General features: G+C 42.6%; 1 protein-coding gene across 1 annotated transcript in view; it reads left to right on the top strand.

The window, feature by feature from the left end:
- The window catches only part of SH2D4B (SH2 domain containing 4B), a 461,445-nt gene extending 448,181 nt beyond the window's left edge, over window positions 1-13,264 (top strand). The window contains exon 8 of the mRNA XM_077454903.1: window positions 12,962-13,264. Within this exon, the coding sequence (XP_077311029.1) occupies window positions 12,962-13,054 (93 nt within the window). The 3' untranslated portion in view covers window positions 13,055-13,264. The remainder of the gene's footprint in view (window positions 1-12,961) is intronic.
- The last annotated feature ends 5,776 nt before the right edge of the window (window positions 13,265-19,040 follow it).

Raw genomic sequence — 19,040 nt, 5'->3', positions numbered from 1 at the left:
CTCAATCTATCCAATGAGGACAGAGGCAACGGCTGGAGCTGGGCCCATGCATATCACTGGAACGGATGGGCTCAGGTAAGAAAAAGGGGGGGGGGGGGGTTGGGGCATTAAGGTGAAAAACCATGAGACTTTCCAATCCCTATAAAGAGAGTGTATGCACAGATATGTATTGCATCAGAAATGCTTACTCTTTATACAAGTGCAAAGCAATTTGAAACAGCTTAGGAGCAGTTTGGAAGTTGATCTCAAATGTAAGCTGGATACACTTAAAAGCATATTGTAATTGCCTATCTACACAAGCTATCTTTAAACTGCCAGCAGGAGGCAGACACCTAAAGGAAAATATAAAAATACAGCACTTAAACAGGACTGCCAGCTCTGCACTAACCACCCTCCCATATCTCAGGAAGATAGATAATGGTAAGTGTGATCTAGGCTCAGAACTGCGTATCGCAAAGGGCTCAGGAGTGGGTAACATAGTTTTGTTTATACACTGGCTGGTGTTACCCACTCCACGACCTATCTTCCCCTCAGTACAGAGCTCTCCCCTACCCTATCCCCCAGTACAGAGCTCTCCCTGACAGAACAGAGCTTTCACCATGAGTTTCCTCCCCCCACAGTACCAGAGTATTCACCCCACATAGTCCCCACAGTATAGATAGTATAAAACTACCCCACAAAACACAAAGCCTCCACGAGTACAGGACCCCCCTTTCCCTGTGCACTTAAATAAAACCACACTGTGTAAGTATTTTCTAAAAATAAGGCTTGTACTCTAAATACCTTTTTAGGGTGCTCTTCAGGCCAGTCACATGACTCGCGGCCGAGATGGCATGGACAGGCAGAGTAACATATGGGTACTTTACTCCCCTCCTGCGGATGGGGAGCACGATTGCGCCCCCCCGGTGCCCGAGGTGGTCGGCATCATTGCCGGAGCGATCCATCCTGTGGGGGAGGCCACTGATTCATGGCCTCTCCCTCACGATCACTCCTGACGAATGGGAAGCTTTCTCTGCTTCTGAAATATAAACAGAAGCAGAGGAAGTGATATCATCTCTCCCCGTGGAGCCTTTTCGTTCCGGCTCCCGAGGAGACAAGACATCAATGTGAGTTTGCACCAACAGTACACATAGGCACACAAATCACCCCCCAATCACCCCCGATTACCCCCCCTGCACCCCCTGTCACAGTGACACCAATAGCAGTTTTTATTTTTTTTACTGATCACTGCATTGGTGTCATTTTGTGACTGTTCTAAGTGTTAGGGCAATTAGTGGTAGGACCAATTAGTTCCAGGGTATCCCCCTAACCCTCTATAATAAAGGTTTAATCCCTTGATCGCTCCCAATTAACACTTTCACCCCCTGTCACCAGTGTCACTAATCAATCATTTTTCTGATTGGCGTATTGATGTCACGGGTGACGCTAGTTAGCCTGTTATTTCGATTCACATCAGCTTTCTGCTAGCTCAGGTACTCTCATATACTACCTAATAAAGTTTTTAACCCCCTGATTTCCCCCTAGTTAACCCCTTCACCAGTGATAAGGGTGACTCTGGTTAGTTTGTTTTTTATACCCGCCATTTATTACCCAGTAAAGGTTTAACCCCCCCTGATCGCCCGGCGGGTGATATCAGTTATGTTTTAGGGTCAGTTAGGGTCTGCATTGCCCAGGCAGCATCAGAATAGTGCCCAGTACCGCTAACACCCACGCACGCAGCATACACCTCCCTTAGTGGTATAGTGTCTGAACAGATCAATATCTGATCAGATCCATACTAGCATCCCCAGCAGTTTAGGGTTCCCAAAAACTCAGCCCAGATACCTACTAGCACCTGAGTTTTGCCTCTCCGCCCAGCCCAGCCCAAGTGCAGTATCGATCGATCACTGTCACTTACAAAACACTAAACACATAACTGCAACGTTCGCAGAGTCAGGCCTGATCCCTGTGATCGCTTACAGTTTTTTTTTGGTAGCGTTTGCTACAGTTGCTGACAGCCTAGGAGCTTTTTTACCTGTGAGTCTCACAGTGGTGTAATAGCTTTATAAATGATATTGGGTCTGGGATCAAAAGTAACATTTCCGTCTTGGCAGATGACACCAAGCTATGCAGGGGAATAACGTCCTTACAGGATGTCTTCAATTTACAAGCCAACCTCAATGCTCTGTCTAATTGGGCAACTATGTGGCAGATGAGGTTTAATGTTGAGAAATGTAAAGTTATGCACTTGGGGGCTAAGAATATGCATGCATCATACATGCTAGGGGGAGTACAACTGGGGGAATCCATAGTGGAGAAGGATCTGGGGGTTTTGGTAGATCATAAGCTCAATAATAGCATGCAATGCCAATTTGCGGTTTCCAAAGTGAGCAAAGTCCTTTCCTGTATTAAGAGAGGTATGTACTCCAGAGAGAGAGATATCATTTTGCCCCTGTTCAAATCATTAGTAAAACCTCATCTGGAATATACAGATCAGTTTTGGGCACCAGTTCTCAAAAAGGATATCGGGGAACTGGAGAAAGTGCAGAGAAGGGCAACCAAACTGATAAGAGGCATGGAGAAACTCAGCTATGAGGAAAGATTAGAGGAACTGAATTTATTCACTCTTGATAAGAGGAGATTAAGGGGGGATATGATCAACATGTACAAATATATAAGGGGTCCATATAGTGAACTTGGTTTCGAGTTATTCACTTTACAGTCAACAAAGAGGACAAGGAGGCACTCTTTACGTCTAGAGGAAAAAAAGATTTAATTTCCAAATACGGAAAGGTTTCTTCACAGTAAGAGCTGTGAAAATGTGAAAATGTGGAATAGACTTCCTGCAGAGGTGGTTATGGCCAGCTCAGTGGATTGCTTTAAGAAAGGCCTGGATTATTTCCTAAGTGTACATAATATAACTGGGTACTGACATTTATAGGGAAAGTTGATCCGGGGAAAATCCGATTGCCTCCCGGGGGACCAGGAAGGAATTTTTTTAACTGCTTTAGCAAATTGGATCATGCTCTGCTGTTTTTTTTTTCCTTCCTCTGGATCAACTGTGGGTATAGAATTGGGTACATGGGCTGGTATGATATTATTATATTTTTTATTTTTTGGGGTTGAAGTGGATGAACTTTTTTTTCAACCTGACTAACTACCGTGTTTCCCCGATAGTAAGAAACCCCCGATTGTAAGACGTATCGGGAGTTTCAGAGGGGTCGGCTAATATAAGCCGTACCCCGAAAGTAAGACATATGTCTTACTTTCAGGGAAACACGGGGGTATTGCCGCCTCCAGTGGCGTACTAAGAGTGGGGCGGGGGGTGCGGCCCGCACCGGGTGCCACACCCTGGGGGGGTGCCAGGCCAGCGCCCTCCCCCTCCGACTGAAGAGACAGCGCCGTTCTGATCAGTCTCGGGCAGCGGCTGTCACTCACAGCCGAGCAGAGTGAAGCCGCCTCCCCCTCCTCTTGTATGGCTACACAGTGCTGTCCATGAAGGAGAAGGAGGGGGAGGCGGCTTCACTGAAGCCGCCTCCCCCTCCTCCTCCTCCTCCATACACAGCACTGTGTAACCATACAAGAGGAGGGGGAGGTGGCTTCACTCTGCTCGGCTGTGAGTGACAGCCGCTGCCCGAGACTGATCAGAACGGCACGACGCAACCACAGAGAAGGGGATTATTGCGCCAGGTCCCGGATCACTGCCGACAGGTGTCACTGGCTCTGTGTCCTCCCGGTACAGGTCAGTGCTGGTCATACAGAGAGAGACCAAGGAGGGGGAGGGGGAGGGGGGGTGTGAAGAGATTCTCTGCAGCTCTTATTATGTAACCGCAAGATGCAGCTGAGGAGGACTACAAGTCCCAACATACCGGGCTGTGTGGGCTTACAGTTCTCCTCTGCTGAGCATAGAAGCTTTGTATGCTTGGACTTGTAGTCCTCCATAGTGCAGCCTTGCATGCTGGGACTTGTAGGCCTCCTCTGTAGTACAGTGCAGCCTTGCATGCTGGGACTTGTAGTCCTCTGTAATGCAGTGCAGCCTTGCTTGCTGGGACTTGTAGTCCTCTTCTGTAGCGCAGTGCAGCTCTGCATGCTGGGATTTTTTTCCAATATAAGACATACCCCGAAAGTAAGACATAGTGGGGCTTTTGGGGATAAAAAGAAAGTAAGACACTGTCTTACTTTCGGGGAAACACGGTATGTAACTATGTAGTGTACCAGTAAATTTGCAAATCGAAGGTAGTGAAGAGGCCTACATGTTTCTGAGCATGACAGACAGTGAAGAGGAAGTCACTCATCTGTAAGATTCAGGCTCAGAATACAATCCTGTAGACCACAGCGGCTCCATGACAGATAGCTCTGACGACGGAGTTGTGGTCCCTGCCAAGGTCAGGCGTACCAGACCCCGATATTCTTCTGCTGTTGTTGAGGTGCAAGAACTGCAGGGCTCTCGTATGGAGCAGAGAAGTCCTAGTGCTGCTCATCCTTCTGGTGAACTGGCAAACACCAGCAGCCTAGTACACCCTGGTCATACATCCAGCACTGCAGTATTACATGGTGACGTGGCGAGTCCCATAAGTGCAGTTCAAGCTGACGAGATGGCAAGCACAAGTAGTATCTGCCACCAAGAAGACAAATTGAGGCCTGTTGTGCCCATAGTGTCCTTACTGCAGAATTTGACAATCCTAATTGGGAGCCCACCACTTCTGCAGCTTCTACTACTTCCCCCATTCACTGGCCAACCCGGAATTCAGGTGGAAACAGTTGACTTTACGTCACTTGATTTTTTATTCACTGTTTTTCTCTTTAGATATATTGTGGACCAAAGTAATTTGTATGCTGGACAATTCATCATCGCCACTAATCCCCAGTCCTCCCTTGCCAGATATTGGAAACCAATTATGATTTCTGAATTTAAGACCTTTCTGGGCCTCTCCCTCGACATGGGCATAGTTAAAATGAGTATGTTGCGATCATATTGGTCCACTGACCCAATTTACCATATGCCCGTGTTCTCTACCTCCATGACCAGGGCACGATACGAGAAGATCTTGCTTTTCATGCACTTCAACAACAATGAACTCTGTCGTCCTTGTGGAGACCCTGGATATGATTGGCTCTACAAAATTCACCTCCTCATAAACCACTTCAACCAATGTTTTGCAGCCTTGTTTACTCCCCATCAAGTTGTCTGCATTGATGAGTCCCTGATTAAGTTTTCTGGCCACTTGTCTTTCAAACAGTATCTTCCCAGCAAGTGTGCCAGATACAGGGTCAAGATGTATAAGATGTACACCACGGACGGCACAGTGGTGTAGTGGTTAGCACTCTCGCTTAGCAGTAAAAAGGGTCGCTGGTTCGAATCCCAACAACGACACTACCTGCTTGGAGTTTGCATGTTCTTTCTGTGCCTGCGTGGGTTTCCTCCGGGTACTCCGGTTTCCTCCCAGACATGCAGGTAGGTTAATTGGTTTCTGTCCAAAATTGGCCCTAGATTATGAATGGGGACCTTGGATTGTGGGCTTCTTGAGAGTAAGGACTGATGCAAGTGTGCAATGTACAGGGATAGGGATAATTGTAGACACTCACTCAGGTTAAACTGGATGGACTGGTGTCTTTATTCAACCTTGCTAACTATGTAACTATAAGCTCTGCGACAGTATCCACCTCTAGGCAGGGGCAACAGCCTCCACCGTCAGACTCTAGAGGAAGACTTCAGGGTCAAAACCAGGCACAAAGTAAGACCTGGGGCCGCAAGTCTGCAAAGCAGAATATCAAAGCCACGTCATGAAGAGGCATCTCCCCTCACCAGGGTGGGGGGGAAGACTTCTGAGGTACTCAGAAGTCTGGCTTAGGGAAATTCACGACAAATGGACTCTCTCCACATTGTCTCTAGGATACAAGCGAGAGTTTCCACCACCTTGTTTTCTGAGATCAAACATCCGGAAGGATCCAGGGATAAGGCAATCCCTGTTGCAAGCCTTAGACCAAATGTTGGCTCAAGGGGTGATCAGACAAACAAGAGCAAGGTTTGGGGTTTTACTCAAACCTATTTATGGTTCCAAAGCCAAATAGGGATATGAGACCAATTCTAGATCTACGGAATCTACAAGGAGGAGAACTTCTGGCATCCATCGACATCACACATATCTCGATGTCCCTATATTTCCTCCTCACCAGAGGTTTCTGCGGTTCAAAGTAGAACAAAAGCACTTTCAGTTTGCAGCCTTGCCACAGCACCTCAGGTATTCACAAGTACTAGCCCCACCTCTAGCCAGGTTAAGGGCACAGGGCATAACTGTCTTGGCTTACTTAGACGATCTATTGTTAATAGATCAGTCAGTGGCTCACTTGAAGCAAGGTGTAGCCATTACAAGCAGTTACCTGGAATGTCTGGGTTGGATTCTCATCCTAAAGAAATCCCCCTTAAAGCCACTAAGAAGGCTGAAGTATCTGGGCCTGATCATAGACACAGCCCAGAAAAGTGTGTTCTTGCTTCCTGCAAAGATCAGCTCCATGCAAAAGCTGGTGCGGATGGTCAGGTCAAAAAGAGATCCCTCAATTTGCCTTTGCATGAGGTTGTTAGGAAAGATGGTAGCTTCATTCGAAGCAATTCCCTATGCCCAATTCCATTCGAGACTGTTTCAAAACAGTATCCTGTCTGCTTGGAACAAGATGATTCAAGCTTTGGATTTGCCAATGCAGCTGTCCCCAAGAGTGTCCCAAAGCCTCAGTTGATGGTTACTAACTCGGAACCTGCTGAAGGGAAAGTCCTTCAGACCAATTATCTGGAAAGTAGTAACGATAAATGCCAGCCTGTCAGGATGGGGAGTAGTATGCGAAAAGACAACTGTCCAGGGACAGTGGTCAGGAACCGAAAGAGATCTGCCCATCAATATCCTAGAGATTCGGGCAGTGTATCTGGCTCTGAGAACCTGAACCTCCAGGTTAAAAGATTGTCCCATCAGGATCCAATCAGAAAATGCCACAGCTGTGGCATATATCAATCACTAAGGGGGCACCAAAAGTCTCTCGGCTCAGAGAGAGGTGAACCAGATTCTAACTTGGGCAGAAAAGAATGTCCAATGCCTATTGGCAGTTTTCATTACGGAGTAGAGAATTGGTAGTCAGACTACTTAAGTCACCAGCAGTTATTCCTGGGAGAATGGTCTCTACATCCCGAAATTTTTTGGCTACTTGCCAAAGATGGGGGACTCCAGAGATAGACCTTCTAGAGTCCATATTCAACACAAAGCTAGTCAACTTTGTGTCCAGGACAAGGAACCCACTCGCATACGGAACAGATGCGTTGGTGACCCAGTGGGATCAGTTTTCACTGATATATGCATTTCCCCCAATTTAATTGCTACCTCGACTTCTTTGCAGAATCAGGCTGGAAAGAAAGCCGACAATACTAGTAGCACCAGCATGGCCCAGGAGGTAATTTTATGCAGAGACCGTAAAGATGGCAGTGGAGGACCTATGGACCCTCCCACTAAGGCCAGACCTGCAATCATAGGGGCCGATATTCTTACTTTACGAACGCTAAATTTAATGGCCTGGCTATTGAGACCCACATTCTGAATAAACGTGGACTATCCAGGTCAGTTATCTTTACTTTGATTAATGCTAGGAAGCCAACTTCTAGAGCTATATATAATAGAGTCTGGAAAGCTTATGTTTCCTGGTGTGAATACAAGGGTTGGCACCCTCAGAGATATATCATAGGCAGAATTCTTGCCTTTGTACAATTAGGTGTAGAGATGAAGTTGGCCCTAAGTACTATTAAGGGCCAAGTCTCCGCCTTATGAATTTTATTTCAAAGACTGCTTGTTACGCATTCTTTAGTTCGGGGTTTCATGCAAGGAGTGATGCGGATTAATCTGCCAGTTAAATCACCTTTAAGCCCTTGGGACTTGAATTTAGTTTTGTCGATGTTACAAAAACAGCCATTTGAACCGATACAGCATATTCCTTTAGTTCTTTTGACAAGGAAGCTGGTATTTTTGGTTGCTATATCCTCAGCAAGGAGGGTATCAGAATTAGCTGCTCTTTCTTGTAAAGAGCCATATTTGGTTATTCATGAGGACAGAGTGGTGTCATGCCCTCGTCCAGGCTTTTTACAAAAAATAGTTTCAGGTTTTCATCTGTATGAAGATATTATCCTGCCATCATTTTTCCCAAAACCATGTTCCAGGGAAGAAAAGGCACTACGTTGTCTTGATGTAGTGAGAGCAGTGAACATCTATTTAAAGAAAACTGCTCAGATTCATAAGACTGACATCTTATTTATTCTGCCAGAGGGTCCTAAGAAAGAACAGGCAGCGTCAAAATCCACTGTTGCCAAGTGGATTCGGCAAGTTATAATTCAAACTTATGATTAAAGGGAAAGATTCCTCCTTTTCAAGTTAAGTGTGTCACCAGGCCTCCATGGCTCAGATCTGCAAAATGTTATCAAGTGGATGTAAGAGCGAATGAGGATATTGCCTTCGAGCGCAGTGTGCTGCAGGCAGCAGTATAAGTCCTCAGATCTGGGGGTTGCCCTACGGGTTGTGTCTCCTTCCCCTCAAGTAACATTGCTATGGGACGTCCCATTAAGTAAATACTTGAGGCTCTGTGTCCTATGATGTATGATAAAGAAAATAGGATTTTTAAAACAGCTTACCTGTAAAATACTTTTCTCGAGGGTTCATCATAGGACACAGAGCTCCTGCCCCTCTGTTTTATGGGGTGAAAGTATATTGCTTATATTGCTTGGCTGCCAAACTGAGGTACACCTGGAAGGAGGAGGGGTTACATAGGGGTGTCAACTTCCTTTATTGGTTACACTAGTGTCAACACCTGAAGGTAGGCCCATAACCCACTAAGTAAATACTTGAGGTTCTGTGTCCTATTATGTACTTCAAGAAAAGGATACGCTGTTTTAAAAATCCTATTTTTTTACTATGTTTTTTTGTATTTGCTTTGCAAGTATGGTATGTCTTACTACTATACTGTAATGTTACTTTGTTTTATTGTTAACCATCATTTGCTTATCAGGTACGCAGTTGCAGCGCAGGTTTATTTATCTTGACAGCAACAGCATTTGCTCCCACTCCAGTGCTGTAGGAGGTGATTTCACCACCACAGTTAACCACTTGACAACTGGGCTCTTAAAACCCCCTCGTGACCAGACCAATTTTCAGCTTTAGGTGCTCTCACACTTTGAATGATAATTACTCAGTCATGTAATACTGTACCCAAATTATATTTTTTCCTTTACTTCATACAAATAGAGCTTTCTTTTGGTGATATTCGATAACCTCCGGGGTTTTTTTTTGCGCTATAAATGAAAAAAGACAGAAAATTTTGAAAAAAACGCATTTATCTTTGTTTCTGTGATAAAACTTAATAAAGCATTATAAATAATAATAATTAATAAAACTGCAAATTATAAATTTTTCTTCATAAATTTTGGTCACAATTTATACTGCTACACATCTTTGGTAAAAAATTACCCAAATTAGTGGATATTATTTGGTCTTTGTGAAAGTTAGAGAGTCTAAAAGCTCTGGTGCAAATCATAAAAAATTGATCACACCTGATGTACTGGTGGCCCATATAATTTCTTGCGACCCTAAGAAGCCAGAAAAGTACAAATACCCCCCAAATGACCCCTTTTTTGAAAGCAGACATTACAAGGTATTTAGCAGAATGCATGGTGAGGTTTTGATGTAATTTTTTTCCCACAATACTTTGCAAAATGAAGATTTTATTTTTTTTTTCCACAAAATTGTCATTGTAATAGGTTATTTCTCATATATGGCATGTGTATACCACAAATGACGTCCCAAAATACATTCTGCGACATGACATGATGCTGATGACAGATGGCACTGATATGTGGCCCTGATGACATGTGACACTGATGTGGCACTAATAGGTGGCACTGATGACACGTGACACTGATGACAGATGACACTAATATGTGGCACTGATGACAGATGACACTAAAACATGGCACTGATGACATGTTGCACTAATATGTGGCACTGATGACAGATGGCACTAATACATGGCACTGATGACAGATGACACTGATACGTGGCACTGATGACACGTGACACTGATAACAGATGGTACGTGATACTGACAGGTGGCACTGATGACAGATGGTACTGACACGTGGTACGGATGACATGTGACACTGATGACAGATGGCACTAATAGGTGGCATTGATGACAGATGGCATTAATACGTGGCACTGAGAGATGGCACTAATAGGTGGCACTGATGACATGTGACACCAATGACAGATGGCACTTATACGTGGCACTGATGACAGATGGCACTTATACATGGCACTGGGGACGGATGGCACTGACATGTGGCACTGGGGACAGATGGCACTAGGGGCAGAAGGCACTGACAGGTATTGTGGACACTTTATTTTCCCTTTTTTTTCTTACACTCACAAACTGCAGCCGATTCGCTCTCCCTCCTCACACGCTGTCTCTGTGTGAGGAAGGAGAGCCGCCAATGAGAGATGATCTCATATGTTTACATATGAGATCATCTCTCATTGGATACTCAGATCGAGTGATAAATGGCCGCTGTGATTGGCCATTTAGCACGATCTGTGATTGGCTGTGTCCAAGGGACATGGCCAACACAGAATTTCCATGATGCACGTCCGCATCGGGGAAGTAAACAGGACGCTCTCCCGGCAATTGGAGTCCACGCTGTAGCCATCTTTCGGCTATAGCGTGGATGCCTACTGGTTAAAAACAAAATGGTGCATGTATGCCCATCATTAGACGTGGGTGAATGAAGGGGAGTATTCTAATTGTGGACATTCCCACTGATCAATCTCTTTTTTTTGTTCAGCCCACAGGCTGCATGAACAAAAAAATTACAATATATGCCCAACAAGGACCAGCAACATACTGGTGGCTATACCGGAATGATGCCTGCGGGTTTAGGCTAATTAGCCTAAAAAAACGTAAGCGGCTAGACTGCCAAAAACTCCCCCACATGTGGTATCCCCGTACTCAGGAGAAGCAGCAGAATGTATTTTGGCTTGTAATTCCATATATGCCCATGGCATGTGTGAGCAATATATCATTTAGTTTCCCGTAACTTGTGGCAAAATATAAAATATTCCATGGACTCAAAATGCCTCTCAGCAAATAGGTTAGGGTGGCTACTTTGGTTTGGAGGGTTGTGCCATATTGGCATGTTATGGCCTTTGCAACTGTGATAGGAAGTGAGGAGTGAAATCAAATATTTACGCCCTTAGAAATCCTGAATGCGGTGCTTGGGTTTCCCTTACTCAAGGGAAGCAGCAGAATGTATTTTGGGGTATAATTCCACATATGCCCATGGCATGTGTGAGCAATATATTATTTAGTGACAACTTTGTGCAAAAAAAACAGTTTGTCATTTTCTCGCAACTTGTGGCAAAATATAAAATATTTCATGGACTCAAAATGCCTCTCAGCAAATAGCTTGGGGTGTCTACTTTTCCAAAATGGGGTAATTGGGGGGGGGGGGTTGTGCCATATTGGCATTTTATGGCCTTCAAAACTATGATAGGTAGTGAGGAGTGAAAACATTTACGCCCTTAGAAATCCTTAAGGCGGTGCTTGGATTTCAGAGCCCCGCACGTGGCTAGGCTCACAAAAAGTCCCACACATGTGGTATCCTCATACTCAGGAGAAGCAGCTAAATGTATTTTGGGGTACAATTCCACATATAACCACGGCATGTGTCAGAAATATATCATTTAGTGACAACTTTTTTTTTGTCATTATTATTATTGACATTATTATTATTAAATTATTATTATGATTATTATTATTCAATGGGCTCAACATGCCTCTCAGCAATTCCCTTGGGGTGTCTAATTTTGCAAATGGTGTCATTGGGGGGGGGATTTACTGCCCTGCTATTTTAGCACCTCAAGGAATGAATACATTTTGGCCTAAATGTATGACTAAAATGTAGTTTATTGGATTTTTATTATAACAAAAGTAGAAAGTATCATTTTCATTTTTGATTATTTATTTTAATTTTTTTCCATTTATATCGCAAAAAATAAAAATCCCAGAGGCAATCAAATACCATCAAAAGAAAGCTCTATTTGTGGGAAAAACAAGGATGCAAATTTTGTTTGGGTACAGCATTGCATGACCGCGCAATTACCAGTTAAAGCAGCACAGTGCCAATTGTTTACGAGGGTAATAGGCTGTCCAGTGCATTGTAGTATTTATGGTTTTTTTTTTTTTTTTTTTCCATTTAAAATAGAACCTGTGCTCTACCTATGCAGGACAAAACAATAGATTCACTTAAAAGTAGCAGTGCCTGAGCCTATACTTGCTATCTCTTTCTTCTCCTGATGCTTTACTCGGCTTTTTAGAAATAGACAGGTTTATTTCATTCCAAATTAATACTCACACAAATTTTTACTTATTCAGAGATCCGGATATATATCTAAATACCAAAATTACAGTAAAAAATCTAAATAAACCGAATGATCCGAATAACGAAAAAAAAAAATTGTCAGAATTTCAAATTGAATTTTACATCAAATTCCAACTGTAAACATATTTCTGAAATCAAAGACTGTGTGTGTTGTTAGTGCTCCATTTTGAATGCTGTTTTTGTTAAAGCGTAACTCCACTTTTGTTGAGAAAAAAAACATTCCACATTGGCTGAAGAATGACAATCCAGATTTCATTGTTTGCAACTCTTTTGGTGGAACTGTAGCAAACACTGTTTATCTAGGAACATAAAGTATGCAAAAGCCCTATTAGAAATAGACCAATGGGAGTTAACGTGTTATTGGTATATAGCACTTTCCAGGGAGCAAGACCATGTTTTTTTTTCTTTGTACCAGTATTATAAAATGATCACTTCTATTCCTATAAAAGCCAGATATGTAAATATATTGATCTTTCAGCTAGACATGGCTTAAAATTACATTTGTACTTTCTACCCTATCAGGAGGAAGTGATTACAAGTTCTGGAGGAGAGCTGCTTGTTTTACCATGTGGACAAATGCAGTCCCCACCTGACTTCAGTATATTATTTCAATGACATTCTGCAATACCAACCTTTGTTGTTAGTTCAGAATTCCTTTAACGATAACCAGGAACATCACTACTTCTCGAAGAGTGTCAACAACTTCAGATTTAAAGATCTACTTGCTTGGATTATTTTTATCCTTTTAATATGTGTTCAAATATTCTGTATTAAAATAAAATAAAAATGGTTATCTAGTTTTATTTAACTTAGCTCTTACTATGTGTATATCCATTATTCAACATGATTCCTATGTCATGTGATGTTGGTAGGAATTTGTAATTCTGTAATTTATAAACCTGTAAGAGATATCTACAGTGAAATATATTTTATCCATATTTATGAATTAGTTACACGGAGATGTGAAGAAAGGCAGAGTGTAAAAGCCAAGCTTCTGAGAATATAATGACGTCAATGGTATATTTCAACTTATAAATATGAAATAATCTCAACTTTTCAAAGCAATCTTGGGTGACATTCACCACTTTGATATTTATTACATTTTTATTCGGTTTTTAATTAAACTAGGACAAGCATGATCACAGCAGATAGCATCCAAAATTCAACCATTAAAAGTTGAATATGAACCGTCATTTGGACCTTCGTGACCAGACCAGTTTTTATCCATGTTTGATGCATTGAGTTCAAGGGCAAAAAATAAGCTTTCTGTTGTACTCATGCTAATTTGTCTTTCAAGAAAAATAAAGAGTAATTTGAGTAATTTTTTTGAGGCAAATATGATTTTATTTTAAGTATACAAGTAGACTAACAAATAGAGATACGCAAAATGGTTCTCCTGTAACAAGATTTGACCTAAACTGGACAGATTCCCAGTTGCCTGAATTTTGGAAAAATTGTTAAATCTATTAAAGTGATGTAGCGCTTACCCCCACGGGAGCCGCTGGTGATGATGGATCCTTTGTTCCGCCACAACTCTTTTAACTGCTTCCCACTGGCACACTTTGTCATGCTGTAGACTAAAAGCCATTTACAACTGTGGATTTAAAGTGATTGTAAACGATAACCTTATAAAACAACCCATTCAGTTTAAAATTAGAAATAAAATGCAAAACATTTTTGTATAGATATTAAAAAAAACATTATAAATATCCCTTTTCCCTTATTTAGAAGTGATTATATAACCTCTGTTTTCAGCTGCAAAAGAGCTGGGGGGAGGAGACACAGCAGTACACTTAGCTTCCCAGTGAATGTCTGTGCATCAAGGGCATGTCAGGACAAGTCTGATCATTAGAGGAGAGCATACTGAGTTCCCAGCACACCTACAGAACTGACCACACTGTGGAAATTGTGATCAGTTTTAAAGAGGAAAGCAGAGGGACTGATAGGAATACCAGAAATTTCACACAAATTAAGTAACACAAAGAGAACAGGTTACTTTCTCATACAAGTACATAATACAGCAGGCACATATTAGGAATATGAAATGTTGGGGTAATATAAACTTTAACGGTTAGCAGGTTACCACTTACACAGGAGGCACAGGAATTGGGCCACATACAGTTGAGTGGTAAATCAATTAAATATATTATGACAATTAAATTCAACACGGTGTAAATCAACAAAAAGATAGTTGCACAGGCTTAAAGGCACAGTGATAGATGCATGGACAGCAAACCACTAACTTGCAATGAAAAGAAGTATAGCAAAGTTGAACTGATCTCTAACCATGGAACTAGAGCACCTAATGCTAGCAACTAATTCAGAGAAAATGAAAGGTTCCTGGTGTACACATTGTGTATACAACCACAATAATGGTTGGACATATACATTTCTAGTTTTGGGGTACCCTGAAGGTGAAAGAAAGTACCAGGCACCTAGCAATTAAAGTTGGCTGGTAGGGCAATTTTTTTAGGTGGTGTACTGTTCCTTTAAGAGTGTAGATAATAGGAGATAGGCTGCAAAGTAAGAAAAGCCTCTTTTTGGGCTAACAGTATGTGGCAAATGTTTAGGATGTGTAGTTCAGCTCACCACTCCATGGTAGGAGACTAGTCTTGTCCTGTTCTGTTCTGGATCCTTAGACAGGCTGCAGTCTCTCAGCTCTGATCCTGCAAATGGAGCAACTCAACCTCGCTCAAACCTTGTCTCTGAGGGCAGCTCTGGCAGTCTCAGACGCAGGTGCATCCTCTCACTCACTGGTAGAGATGAGCAGGCACAGCAACAGGTCCTCCTGGCTCCTCTCCTGATGGCTCTGGTCCAGTGTGGCTGAGAGCACAGACCCTGACTATAGGTTCACTCTCTTCTCTCTCCTTGCTGGACTGGCCTGGATCTGGAACAATGTGCCAAGGAAAACATTGCAGTTTTCCTCCTCCAGGAGCAGGGATCCCTGGGAACTGAAGTCCAGTAGTCATTGGTCTCCATTAACAGGTATCTTTTTTTAACAACTGCAATTCCCATAGCCCATGGTGTCTGTACTGCAAATCCTTTCTTATGCTTCCATTGGCTCCTACTCTCCCTCCCTCTGAGTGGATCCAAATGTGCCACTGCCTGGAAGAAGGGGGTGGGGGGGCAGCAGATTTATCAGGAAAGCACACAGAGACATTCTACACAGATCCTGGGAGGGAGAGCGGGGATAAGCGGTGGAAGAGCAAGCCCGCAAAACAGCACACAGCTGCCAGTACTGCATACACAGCAGACCAGCAAGAGGGAAGGAGAGCACACTCTGAACACCCCACAGCGGGGGGAGGGGGATGAGGGGAGCAAGAGATCTCACAGCCAATGGCTTCCAGCAACTTTTTTAGTTTCAGATACAATGGGGAATGATAAAAAAAAACCCTGTCAATGACAGTGCTATTTATAAATAGTGAGCTTTTATTTCTTTGTGTAAAATCTGTATCTCAAAAGATACAAAACAGAGGGAATACAGAGGGGAAAAAGCCTAAAGAAAAATGAAAACGAATGCATCCATCACATCTAATGATTAGTAAGCTGCAATATGTTACATTTTTGGTTTTGAGTCCACAAAAGGACCAACGTGTTCAATGAGCAATAGAAGAATGGGGTTTGGTTTACTAGAGGAACATAGGCTGTTCACTTTTCAAGAGAATTTACTATTGAAATGTTATTTTCCCTTTACTTAGTAAATGTGGTAAATTCACATTGTAAAGAATACCCCCAACACATGCAAAGAAAATGAAAAAAAAAAAAAAACAATGCTAAAGACTGGATAATAAAAAGTAAACAGAGCTGAGCAGAGAAAATGCCCTTCCATTGAGAAATTTGAGACAATCCAGACTCCAGAATAGAATACCACATTTTTGTGTAACTAATGCTATACTAGAGACATAATTATAAAGCCCCGTACACACGAGCGGACTTTTCGACATCCAAACTCCGACGGACTGAGTCCGTCAGACTATCCGATCGTGTGTGGGCTGCAACGGACTTTAGCTCCGCTAAAGTCTGACGGACTTTAGAAATGAAGCATGCTTCAAATTTTCCCGACGGAACTCCGCCGGACCCGGTCCCCTTCGAAAAATTCGCTCGTGTGTGTGCTACTCCGACGGACTAAAACCTACGCTAGGGCAGCTATTGGCTACTGTCTATGAACTTCCTACGTCGAATCCAGTCGTACGTCATCACGTTCGACTCCGTCGGAGTTTGGTGTGATGGTGTGTGGTCAAGTCCGTTCGGTCGAAAAGTCCGCCAGAACTCCGTCGGAACTCCATCTGAACTCCGGCGGAACTCCTTTGGAGGTCTGTCAGACTTAATCCCTCTCGTGTGTACGGGGCTTAAGGCAGTTGATCTGGCATTTGCCAAACATTCATTGCAGGTGAATCTGGTGTTTGTGTGATTGACTCATCACTAGCGAATGCGTGGTGAAAGTCGTATTCGTTGCTTTAGACATACAACCCTATATGTATATGCACGTATACAAAACTGAGACCTAGAACCAACTAGAAGGGTAGGACAAGCTGTTGCCCTTCACTGTTAGCAGTTTGGTTCTAGATGTACACAACCAGTGGGTAAATCACAATTATTACAGCAACAATGGTGACACAGCTGACTGCACTGAATAGAAATATATTTCTGCAGCATTATGTGTGGGTGGCTGTTTACCATCCCTGCCACTTTAGCCCATGGATTATGTTGCCCAAACAGAAATCCAGCTCCGCTTCCATGTCCAGCTCTATTTTTTTGCCATTCCAATTTTCAAGAGGGCTCAATTGCTCACTGGGTCTTTAAAGTAGGTAGTAAACCTCCACAAAAATAAAAAAATGCAGGTCAAAGTCATAATGTACTAACATGCACTGCATACTAGCACATTATGACAGACTTACCTGTACATGGAGTCCTCCAATGCAGCGCTGTCCTGGCTTCCCGGCACTTCCAACTTCACTCAGTTCCATTCCTGGGTTCGCAGACTCCAGCTGTATAAATGGCTGGGGCTGCAATGACGTCACTCCTGTGCATGCATGAAGGAGTCATTGGCTCTGGCTCAGAGCTTTGAAGATATGGCATGGGTATGTCATCCCTTCAGAACGAATGCGCCAGTGATGTTGCCAGCTGCATTCCATGTGAATATCTCCTAAACAATGCAAGTTTAGGAGATCTTCACTGTACTTACAGGTAAGCCTTATTATAGGATAACCTGTAGGAATAAGTTAAAAAGTTGACTTTATTTCCAATTGAAATTTAATTTACTATTCATTACAGTATATTAGGATAATGAGGATGTTGAAGTTGTACCACCAACTGGGAGATACACCCAAGGTTCTGGAAAGACCACGGGCCTAGGGAGGTGGTCTTTATCATATCTTTTGCATACAAGACTGTTATAAGAATTCTTATCATTTCAAATAGGATAAGTGACAAACCGGAATGTTGCCAAAATCCAGCCCCACTAGTAACCTTGAGAAACCTATCAAAACAGGAGTAGATTCAGATAGAATCAACATTAAAGGAAAACCTATATTTCAGCAGAGGAGTTTCACCCTCTCTATTTGTCCCGGTGACCTAAATCCAAAATGTTACAGTTGTCACCAGAACAGAGGAGGGATCAGATACTGTGGAAAAGAAATTGTGAAGTACCTTGTACCACAGGTATTTAGAGGAATATTTATATTCACAGGTAAATGTCCTTGGTGCATGTGTTTTAAATGACAGAGAATGGTTAACCACCTTGAATGTTGGTGAAAGTCATATTCACTGCTTCATAAGCCATAATGTGCTTAACATCTCAGACTAGTCATTTGAGTTACTCTTGGGAACTGTAAGGCAAAATCACTGAATAAACTATATAAAACACCAGGAATAACATTTAATTCCAACAACCTAAAAATTTATAAATAATATGCTCCTTATATAAACCACAGTACTCCAGGGCAAAAAATTCCCGCTTGCATCTTAATGGTCGCTAAAATGCTATATGCCATTTCTCTCTGGTGATTAAAACTACATTGATTGCAGTGTTAATTACACACATACAGAGAAACCTTTCCCGATGGTTACCCCTACAGTGTAAACCTGCTAAATTCCAATTAAGCTGGAGGTGAAAATGATAGTCCAGAAATGTTCATTGGTATTGGTAGAATTTACTATCTGCTTTGGAAAGAAGAGTCATGATCATGCACTCTGAACATTCCATGAGAGAAAATCATTTTGTTTGTAAAAAATGAATTGCATCAAACCTGTCATGGGATGAAATAATAATAAGTTGTGTACGCTATACAAATGGTGCACTTAGCTAATGTCATAACGGAGGTTTTTAATTCCTGTAATATATACTGCAGGCTTGCTGTATTAAAACCACGGTGACTTTCTTTTTTTGCTAGGAGCAGTAAATGCTCTCAATTATAAGACCCTCTGAGACTCCTTGTACATGTTTAGAATTACTCAATGTAATTAACTGCCCTCCTCTCCTCCAACCCTTATGGTAACATAAATTTGAATTTTCTGTTGCCGTTCTGCAGATTACCTTCGCTAATCAATCATGAGGGATCATGTCACACACTCCCAGACTTTGCTGAGGCCTCAGACTTGG

This window comes from Lithobates pipiens, unplaced genomic scaffold (assembly GCF_037356315.1).
Source record: "Lithobates pipiens isolate NorthernLeopardFrog02 unplaced genomic scaffold, aLitPip1_a1.2 Scaffold_25, whole genome shotgun sequence".
NCBI classification, from domain to species: domain Eukaryota; kingdom Metazoa; phylum Chordata; class Amphibia; order Anura; family Ranidae; genus Lithobates; species Lithobates pipiens.
This window is presented reverse-complemented; position numbering and strand designations above follow the sequence as displayed.